Source organism: Glycine max, chromosome 19, assembly GCF_000004515.6.
Source record: "Glycine max cultivar Williams 82 chromosome 19, Glycine_max_v4.0, whole genome shotgun sequence".
NCBI classification, from domain to species: domain Eukaryota; kingdom Viridiplantae; phylum Streptophyta; class Magnoliopsida; order Fabales; family Fabaceae; genus Glycine; species Glycine max.
Genome location: NC_038255.2, coordinates 1524829 through 1535989, shown reverse-complemented (window position 1 = coordinate 1535989; position 11161 = coordinate 1524829). Strand labels below are relative to the sequence as shown.

At 32.5% G+C, this 11161-nt stretch overlaps 1 protein-coding gene across 1 annotated transcript; it reads left to right on the top strand.

Moving 5' to 3' along the window:
- The first annotated feature begins 922 nt into the window (after positions 1-922).
- LOC100813422 (protein NRT1/ PTR FAMILY 5.8) lies at positions 923-6334 on the top strand. Its single transcript, XM_003554088.5, has 4 exons — positions 923-1734; positions 2194-2411; positions 4414-4928; positions 5390-6334. The coding sequence occupies exons 1-4, from the start codon at positions 1680-1682 to the stop codon at positions 6222-6224; spliced, it is 1623 nt and encodes a 540-aa protein (XP_003554136.1). The 5' UTR covers positions 923-1679; the 3' UTR covers positions 6225-6334.
- The last annotated feature ends 4827 nt before the right edge of the window (positions 6335-11161 follow it).

Sequence of the window (11161 nt, the reverse complement as noted above, 5' to 3'; positions counted from 1 at the left end):
TAAAAGCTAATTACTATAGAAATTGTTATGTGAAAAAGCGTAATTACATAAATAAAAATAATTTATCCATGACATGCAATTTAGATATATCATAATAATAAATAGTTAATTGTACTTGGCATATTAGAAGAAAAATGTTTATTTTATGTATACTCATTATTTTTTATAAAGATTAATCATCATTTTTGATGAAATTATTTCATACTAATATTATGTTAAGCAAATTCTTACCTATTTTATGAAAACGTTACCAATACTGTTTTATAAAAAAATCATTAGTAACAAATTACATTTGAAAACAATAATTCTAAATCTTCCTACACCATCACATACAAATCCTCCTATTACCCTTTTTTGGTAAATAATGAATATGTTGTATATTTTCAAGACATTAGATGGATTTACTTTGTTTACAATACTTACTGTTAAAGGTAATTGAAGGATTTGTAGGAGAATTTAGTGGGAAGATATAGCATTAATCTTTGAAAAATCCTTTTAAAGTTGATAGGCCACTCAGTCTATTCTATACAGGCTTTTACACTAATCCTGAAAAAAAGGTTAAATATGTTAAAAATGAAAAAAGAAAATCCAAATTAAGCAAGTCTCGTCTTATATTTAGAAAGTAAATTAAATCTATTATCGATAAGACGACAACTTGATTGTTCATTTTGTTTCCATGCCTATATATATAAGAGATGCATTTTCCCATTAAACCTGAAGATCACACACACTTAATTCGTATATAATTCTGTATATAACTTGCAAGTAGTTAGAATACTTGAAAAATAAAAGTATACTATTCTCGGGAAGATGGCAAAATTACGAAGATAAGATAGAAAAGATAATAAATGAAATAAATAAGGTCGTATACACAAAGTGAAAAGAGACATATATAGCTAGTGATGGTAAAATATATAGAGGCCAATTAAAGAAATTATGATTCATTTTTTTTCACGTGGAATAGTCGAGTCACTTGAATTATGGCACCATCATATCAACACCTATGATTATAAGTTATAATTAACATATAGAATTTGACAATATTCTTGGTAATTTGGTTACGTGGATCAGGAAGAGTGGCTTTGGACGTGTGAAGCATGCAACGGTCACGTGTCAACGAAGAGAAGAGAGTGTTTGAAAGAATCCACCTGATGCTATATGCACAATTGGTTTTCATCCCTTAACGCAATCAGAACGCCATTCTCAAAAACTGAAAGTGCGCTCTAACTTTTATGCATTTATCCTGTGACGAAGGTTAATATAAAACAGCTACAGCTACAAATTACAAACTGCTACAAGCAAAGCAAGTAACGTTTTCATGTGTGACATGCTTTTTGGTGTGGCATATATGCTTGAAAGTGAAAAGTCTAGTGTCCCATTATAAGGAGCTAAAGACAATCCATTCTCGGCTATATAATATGTTTTATGCAATCTCCTAAGGTGTTTAAAGAGGTGCTGTTTGAGTTTGAGTTTGAGTTGAGTCCTCAGTGAATGATATTTGTGACTGAAAAGGCCAAAAACATGATCATGAGGAAGCACAACAACCCACTTTGGTTTGTGGTGTTCTTGTTTCCCTCTTAGGCTCCTTTTGGTGAACTTCAGAGTGCAAAGTTGGTTGGTTGGTGGGTTGGTGTGGTTGCTTCATTTTCTAGGTGCATTTTGGTTTCTCTCTTTTTGTCATGGCTGGTGGACGGAGACAACAGAGGCTCAACAAGTCATGCATTCTCCTCATAGGTAAACATTTTTGTGTCTCGTTTCGTGTTTTCGACGATGTTATTGTTGCACTTGAATTTGCTTAGTAGTTGTTGTTGTAGAGATTAGAGAATCATGCTTGGATGAGAAGAAGAAAGTATACTAATCCCATTGATAATTTTGTCTCTATAGTTCTAAGTATATATGTAATCCTAATTGCCATTTTTTGAGAGTAAGAATAACATTAAATGAATCTTAATACCTTAAAAGTTTAGTTTTTGACTCTTGGCTAGGAGATCCTTGGTTCAAACAGAAAAAACCTTTTGAGAATATGTGAAAATGGAAAAAAAATCCCATGAAAACTCAAAAGCATAGGAAAGAGCCAGATTCAAGAATCTAACCAATATTATACTTCTAGTGTTCTTGCCCTTTAGATTTTCTGTTGTGCCTTTTTTGGGATTAAAATATAACTTTGACTTGTTTCTGGGTATACTTTGACAGCCATTGCAGGAATAGAAAGGTTTGCATTCAAGGGGGTGGCATCCAACTTGGTGACTTACCTAACTGATGTTGTGAACTTGAGCAACTCATCTGCAGCAAAGATGGTTAACAGTTGGGTTGGATTTACTTCCATAATGCCATTGCTGGTGGCACCAATTGCTGACGCATATTGGCACAAATATTCCACCATAATGGTTTCATCTTTCCTGTATTTTGTGGTGAGTCACCCTCCACACACCCTTTACATCTATGTATTTAGAAAAGTATCTCCCTTACTAATGAAATTCTTGTACAGATTAGTTATAGAACAGTGATTAGATGCAATTATCTAAGTGCTTTAGGTATTCATCTTTAATTAGAATTGGAGTTTTCCTTCGATAATTTGCATAATAAAGTTTTACATTAAAGATCGACACAAGTTACTGAAGTAAAATTCTAATTCTGATTAGAGAACAGTGTCAAAAGTATCTAAGGAAACGCATATAGTTTTTGTCCTTAGTTATATATTGGAGCTTCACCATATATAAGTCTTTCGGTTCTTTTGCCTCTTAACTTTATTGGTCACTTCGGAATTTAAATATGACACAGTATGTGCATAAACATGTTATTAGGATATCCATTAAGTTTGTTAATTGGAGTCTGAGTCATAACCACTCTTATTTATGGATGTATGAGACTAATTGCTTCTAGAGTTTTGTGAACCAATTGGAGAGTTCCAGCAGCCAGAGAAAAGTTACAGTTACTGATGTTTAAGAAGATTCAGAATACTCCTTCTCAATTAATGAACATTTCACCTTGTCTCAACCTTAGAGCCACATGTTTTACTACCTTTGAAGTCAGATTCTACACCCCACCAGAATATCTATTCAAACTTTGATACTTTCTTATATTCTTGAATAATTTTAAAGTTTTTCCTTGTGATCTATACTCACCCAGGCAAGGTTCTTAATTTTCTTCCAGTTTATTCTTCTTTATTTTTGTTTAACTGTGGGATTTTCTTCTACATCAGTAGAACAAAATTCACACCAGACAGGGATTATAAAACACTAGAAATATCTAATGGAATATTCCAAGCACGGCTTAGGAGTAAATGCCTAAGCTTGAAGAATCCTTTATAGCCCTGCATGCAACAAGCTACAACAAGCAATCTTTGGCACTGACATAGATATGCTTAGTCTACAATTTCTCTCCTTACACCTGTTAGATAATTAATAATATCCGTGTCATCTTCCCAATAGTAACTCAAAAAATTGATACACGTGCAAAATCTTGGTTTGTGTGCATCCTTAGGTGGTAAATAAATAATATCCATGCTGCCTTCACTCTAGTAACTCAAAAATTGATATGCTCTCTTATTGAGAAGCTTATCATTGTTTATGTCCTCTATTGACTCGGGAGGACATCTCAATAATTGAAATAATTATTCGTTTTTATACTATCTTTATTTCTTTTTTTCTTCTTATCTAACTACTTAGGAGAATATCAAAGGTTAAGGAATAGGAATATTGTTATCATCATTTATAATAAAATTATTTTTCACTTCTTAATATGTCTCTCTCACTTATGACGTGTAAAGTATATTAAAAATTAGGTATATATAAGGACATATTAATAAAATAGTAATTAATATTAAATAAATAGATAAATATAAATAAAGTTTTATTTCAAAAGTGGATTAATAAAAAGAAATGGAGGGAGTATTTTAGATTTTGTCTTATCCTTACTTTGAAATAGCAATCCATGATGTGCAACTTCATGTCACCAAATTTACATGTCACAATTAACACAAGGCAACGACGGTTATATTATTATAAAAATTCTTGTCTTACTTTAACTTTAGAGAAAAGCATACCACTACTCCTTTTTAGGTTATTAAATTAAGAACTATAGCACCACTTGCTAAAAGGGTGTCATTATTGAAAAAATCCCACAGTGAAATGACCTAAAGTTACTTACCAATTATACTGCATGGAGCATTGATATTGATATACCATGAATTCACATCAATAAGGTAATTTATTCACCAGAAAGCACAAGTAAAATCAAATTACAGTGATTTTTGGAGGGCTTAGTGAACTTTTCATATTATTGGTATGTAGATTTGTTACTTACATGCACAATGAAATAAACAGCATTTGTGGATGCTTCTGTTAGACAATTTGAATTTTCAAACATTTGCGTCATAAGTTAACTATATTTTCTTTTGTGTTCTCTTCTTAGGGACTTGCAGCATTGACAACAACTGCACTAGCAAGGTCATGGCATCACAAAAACAGAACAATGTCTTTTTCATTTCTCTCTCTGTCTCTCTATTTAATTTCATTAGGCCAAGGTGGTTACAACCCATCTCTGCAAGCCTTTGGAGCAGATCAACTTGGTGAGGAAGAAGAATTGCCATGTAGCAAAGAAGATAAAAGTTGCAACACAAAAACTCTATTCTTCCAGTGGTGGTATTTTGGTGTTTGTAGTGGAAGCCTATTGGGTGTTACAGTCATGTCCTACATCCAAGATACCTTTGGATGGGTGCTAGGTTTTGCCATCCCTGCTATTTCAATGATTCTCTCTATTTTAATTTTCTCTGGTGGAAGTCCTATATATTTATATAAAGAACATGATGTCCTTCAAGCTAAGAAGCCCATCATGAACATATTTCAAGCCATAAGAGCTTCTGCATTGAGATGCTTCCATTGTGAAATTACCCTACCAAATGACAAGTCTGAAGTGGTGGAGCTAGAGTAAGTTCCACTTTCACTTACAATGTTACATTTAGGCTTAATTGTACTTTTGTTTCCTTATTATCATCCAAATTCAATTTTAGTCCCATTATTTTTTTTTAGCAAATTTAATGTCCATATTATTTTACTTGTAAAATTTTGATTCATCCGCAAACTTGACATCTAATACACAAATGTTGATGTGACAATATAGGAGAGTGTCATGTCAACACATCTTAGTAGAGTGTCATATCAATATTTTTGTTAAATATTTAATGTTAAGTTAATGAATAAACTAAAATTACATGATCAAAATAGGAGGAGGACCAAATTCATGAGAAAAAAAGCAAATATAGGAACACCAAAATTGAAACTTGACGATAATAGGGAACCAAAAACACAATTAATCTTAACATTTACTATTATTTTTTTATGCAAATTGCAAAGTACTTAGAACAGAATATTTGTTTTTCTTGTGTCAGGCTTCAAGAAAAACCCCTTTGTCCTGAAAAGTTGGAAACTGTCAAGGACTTGAATAAGGATCCTAAAAGTGGCATGTATCTGCTAGCAAATGCCAAGGTTATGGTGAGGCTTTTGCCCATATGGACAATGCTTCTCATGTTTGCAGTGATTTTCCAGCAGCCTGCCACATTTTTCACAAAACAAGGCATGACAATGAAGAGGAACATTGGTGCAGATTTCAAGATTCCACCAGCCACACTCCAAAGTGCTATAACATTGTCCATAATACTATTGATGCCATTGTATGACAAAATATTCATACCAATGACTCAGGTGATCACTAGGCAGGACAAGGGTATAAGTGTGATGCAAAGGATGGGAATAGGAATGGTTCTCTCAATCATAGCCATGATTATTGCTGCTCTAGTTGAAATGAGAAGGCTTGATATTGGAAGGCAAATGAGAAGTGCAGGGTCACAATCAGAAACAGTGCCTCTAAGTATTTTTTGGCTGCTACCACAGTACATTCTTCTTGGCATCTCAGACATTTTCACAGTTGTTGGCATGCAAGAGTTCTTCTATGGTGAAGTTCCCAGGAATATGAGGACAATGGGGATTGCCTTGTATACAAGTGTTTTTGGGGTTGGAAGCTTTGTGAGTGCACTGTTGATTACACTAGTTGAAGTGTACACAAGTTCAAAGGGAATACCAAGCTGGTTCTGTGATGATATGGTTGAAGCACACTTGGACAGTTACTATTGGCTTCTAGCATGGTTAAGTACAGTGAGCTTGCTATTGTATGCACTCTTGTGTAGATATTACCATAAGAAGAGTGATTCAAATAGTGAATATTGAGAGGGTTTTTTTGTTCCTCTTTAGTTTTCAAGTGTTATCTTCCCATATTCCTTTTGGGCTAAAGTTTGTTGGACTACTTGACATGATATTGAATAACAGTAATTGTATTATATGATGTGTGTATGTGTTTCATGTGACTAAGTTAAAAACTGAAAGTGAAGAAGTTAAAAACTAACAGACAATATATTTTTGAGGAAAAATTACCATTTGATCCTTATAATTTATCTTTTAATTCTTATATTTTTTTCTGTGAGAATTAGAATATCTTTTAATCAAAAGTCAAGGATTAATCTTTCGATATACTTAAATTTATTTAAAAAGTTGACCTCTTTTAATATATGTTTTTTCATACGCACGGATCAATGATCAAACCCATGACTACATGCTTAATGGACAAGGTTATACACATTTTTGGATCTCTTTTGATCTCTCTCTGCCATTACAAAATAATAAGAGCTAAAATGTAAGATTTGTCTAACTGATAGAGGCTAAAAGAGATTTGTTAATTACTTGTACATAGATTAAAAAGGATGATTTTTAAGTATGGATATTTTTTTTTTTGAGGCAAGTATACAGATTAAAAGCTAAAATTTGAGTAACTATAATAATCAAATGAGTATTTTTTTTCTTCTTATTTTTGACAAACTATAATATATTACATGTTTTGGCCACAATTTTTTTTACATATTCTTGATTTTATGTACATCTGTACCTTTTCATTTTAACTCTATCAGGTACATCCCCTAGGAGAACTAGATCTGCTGAACTGACTCTCCTTCCCAAGAATATACATTAGGTAGTTATGAGCTTGGCCACATTATACATCAATATAAACATATTAATAAATGATTAAACAAATCGGGTTTTTACGAGAGTTTATCCATTTCTCTTTACCATCGATAATGTCAAACTTTCTTGTAGTAGTATAAGATCACATGATCATGAACAGAATTTAGTACACTTCCAGAATATTTTAATATTTATATAAAAAAAATAAGCATAGTATTTTAATTTGTAGCAATATCCTACAAAAATATAAGGGAAGAATCTAATTTTTTGATATATTGTAAGTATAAAGATTTTGTTTTATACTATGACTGATTACAAATTATCCTAGATAGGTTTTTATTGATTAACAGTACGTATAAAAATCTTTTCGCAGCCAGTGAATACCCAAGAATTAACCAGCAGGGAAAAATTATAAAAACTTTACCTCTAAGTATCAAAACCAAGTGGAAGACTTTTTTGGCCAGAAGATATGTTGACTTGGGAAGATAGTATTTGGAGTTCTTGGATGATTGATAAGACTATAGTCTGGATATGCTTGGAATTTTATTTAAAAAAAGAAAGAAAAAGAAGAATAAAATGGTAGTAAGTGGGTACGTACGTGGGGGCGATATGTGCCCCGCAATGTCCTAATGTGGATTGTCCAATGTCCATAATCGCCAAAGAGTAAGCATTTCCACAATTTTGTCGGTCAATGTTGCTAAAGATCGATTTGAAAAGAACTTAACCTACTCAAAGGAAGGTTCCTTAAGGACATGAGGTCCTTCAAAGCTTCCACAATTAATTATTTAATGGCATAAATCTACTTTTTGATCTTTATGGTTTAAAGATTGTGTAATTTTAATTTCTTAAAAAAATTATTTAATATTTCATTTTTCACATTTTTTATGAAATAATGTTAGTTTTTCCGTCATTCATGATTAATATTTTAATAAAAATTATTAACATAGCATGTTGACAAGCTTACCTTTATTACCTGATGCTCCATATCTATCCATCTACTTGCCCCTGATGCCTTATGTTGATAAGCTTACCTTTATTACCTATCTTCCAAATGCCCTTTGCGAAGACTTAATAACTAAGATGCATTAAGATTACATTCTAGATGTTTGCTAAAGCATGGGCATTGGGGCATTAGGTCATGCAAATCCTATGATTTCTTTCTTTTATTGTTCTATTAAGCGTTAGCCTCTCCCGAGTGGCTTAATCCTTAAAACCGATTCACGCATTCATTCCTTATCCCTAATTATGTTTTACCCTCTCCCAAGTGGCCTAAAGACTAACAGAAAATAAAGTCCGAGATGCAGAATAAGTAAGAAAGAAAAGCAGATAAAAGAACCTGGAAAGAAAACCCTCTAAAAGATAACCCGATAATTTCTTTCTTTTAGTGTTCTATTAAGCATTACCCCTCTCCCGAGTGGACTAAACCCTAACAGGAAGTAAGGTCCGAGATACAGGATGAAAAAGAAAGAATGGTAAATAAATTAAAGAACCGGGAAGGAATTCCTCTTTTTATTGATAACTCATGCTCCATATATCATTGGCTTTTTAAGCCTGCCATGCCCTAGCTAGGGGGTTTAGCCACTCATAGTCATGAGGGCTTTACAATGAGAGGAGGGGTGAAAGAAAGGAAGTAAATGAAACCCCTAGAAGAGGGGGTTGTGTGGTGGTGTTCTCTGTCCCTTGGACTGGCTTTCTATTTATAGCTGCTGAAGTGAGCTTTGGGCCTTCTTAGGCGCGCTTAGCGCGACACCCCACGCTTAGCGCGTGTACTTCCTAGCCCGCTTAGCCCGTGACGCGCGCTCAGTGCGCGTATTGGACTGGACCTTCTTCAAATTTTCTTCTTTTCTTCAATTTTTCTACCCTTTTGGCTTGTTACACCTCCAATTTTTATATCTGCAACCAAAAATTCAATTTAATTAATTTTCTAACTTTTAATCACAAATAACTGCTAAATAATTAATTTCAGACCAATATTTAACTAATTTTCTATTATCAAAATACAATTATTTAGCAGTTATCATGATTCACCTTCAACTTATCCATCATCATCACATGTAATTGAACCATTGAGTCAACATCACATTTAAAAGCATAGAACCACAAAGCCTCGTTGAATCCTATTATTATCATCACTTAAACTGACACATAGTAGTCCAACATCAACTTTAATTTCATAACATTACCCTAACCAAGCATCATAGTCATTATGTTTTCCCAACCAACAATCCTACGAGGAGATATAAAGTAGATTTAATAATTAAGAAAAAAAATAATGAATTTAATCTTCTCTATTAATAAAACTAACATTTTCCAATAGAAAAAAAAACCACCAACAACATTTCATATTCTCCATATGAGATGCAAAGTTTGGTAGGACATATTTCCTATTTCATAGTCCCAAACTAAGAGCACGACACATTAAAAAATATGCCTTCTAAATCCAACACAATTTTTTTATATTTTTTTTTACTTATTGTTGTTCCTAATTGGGCCTCTTGAGCCTAAAATGTTTGCTCTATCTAAGTGGACTACTTGAGTCCAAATCATTTACCGTCTTAGGTTTATCTTTTATTTCGCATATTGAACTATTTGAACCTAAATCCTTTTGCTCTCTAAGCTTCTTTTATTGCTATTTGTCTTTTTTGTGCTTTAAGCTATTAGAACCCATTTTAAAAATAAAAATAGTTTGAAAACAATTATACAAATTAAAAATCTTAATGACCCATTGGACCTCAAGCTTGATAAAGAATAAAATGTCCAGTCCAGTTACATATATAAACAAATCAGATAAAGACAAAAGAAAAACTAAGAAATGGATAGTTTAAAAGTCTCTCTCTCTCTCTCTTTTAAGCTATTATGGATACGCTATATATATCTTAGATGAGGTTATGATTCAAACTTAAGTATGCCAATTGCCAGATAAGGAAGAAACAAATCAAGGACTGAAAACATAAATAGCAACAAATGTAACATACTATATACATTTTATTTGAATTTGAAACGTAAGTGAAAGAAAAAAAAAAAAAAAACGGAGAGGGGAGAAAGAAACGTCTATATATGAATAGGCATTTTTGTTGGTGTCTTCTCACCAACCATGGAATTTAAGAGAGTGAGTTACATGGTTGGGTGTTTTGTTTTTGCTTTGGTAGGTTTATTCAAGGAAGCAACAAGGGGAGAAGATGTTCTGCATAAATCCAAAGAATACTCAGCAATTTACAATTTTGGGGACTCAAATTCAGACACAGGAACATTTTCTGCTGCATTTACAATGGTTTATCCTCCCAATGGTGAAAGCTTTCCTAGAAATCATCTCCCTACAAGGAACTGTGATGGTCGTCTCATCATAGATTTCATTAGTAAGAACAAACAAAATATTCTATACCATCAAGTAGTGGACACGGGTCAGGTTGGATCAAATTACTCAAACATAAAAATTATGAAATTATATGACACAAAATAAAAATATTTCTAAAAATTATAAGTTCAGGTTTATTTGGGTTATGACAAGTTCTATATGCTAAAATCATATACTTGAACCGATATCACTATATTTGTAAATTTAAAATCAAAACCAAACAATGATCTAAATAGATATGAATTTTTCTTTTCAATTTGGTTCGGGTAAATCGAATTACCAGGTTGACTTAATTAGACCCGTTCCCGTTTGTAATACCACATCGAGCATAATTTTATACATTGTAAGTATAAATATATTTTTAGAAATATTTTTTTTATTCCACCTTTAAAAATCATTCTAAATATATATGAAAATTTAATGCATACGACAATCCACAGTTAGATCAGTGTGTAAATTTACATTGTCATTCTAATTAAATTCATACCATGTCACATTTTCACAATTTTTTGGTTGATCTACCCCAGGATAAATTCATGATTAATTGCATAACAAAAGGTTTGTTTCACCATTTATCTCTCTCAATTAATGTTCTTTTCAATGCATGCCAATTTAGCTGAAGAGTTGAAGCTGCCATACTTGAGTGCATATTTGGATTCCATTGGTTCAAATTACAATTATGGGGCAAACTTTGCAGCTGGTGGTTCATCCATACGACCCACGGGCTTTAGTCCAGTCTTCTTTGGGCTTCAAATATCTCAATTCACACAGTTCAAGTCCAGGACAATGGCTC

Excerpts from the sequence above, each read along its gene's own strand:
- LOC100813422 (XM_003554088.5), top strand. The coding sequence starts at position 1,680 with ATGGCTGGTGGACGGAGACAACAGAGGCTCAACAAGTCATGCATTCTC. Across the intron at positions 1,735-2,193 it reads GTCATGCATTCTCCTCATAG|CCATTGCAGGAATAGAAAGG; the intron begins GTAAACATTTTT and ends ATACTTTGACAG. Across the intron at positions 4,929-5,389 it reads TCTGAAGTGGTGGAGCTAGA|GCTTCAAGAAAAACCCCTTT; the intron begins GTAAGTTCCACT and ends TTCTTGTGTCAG.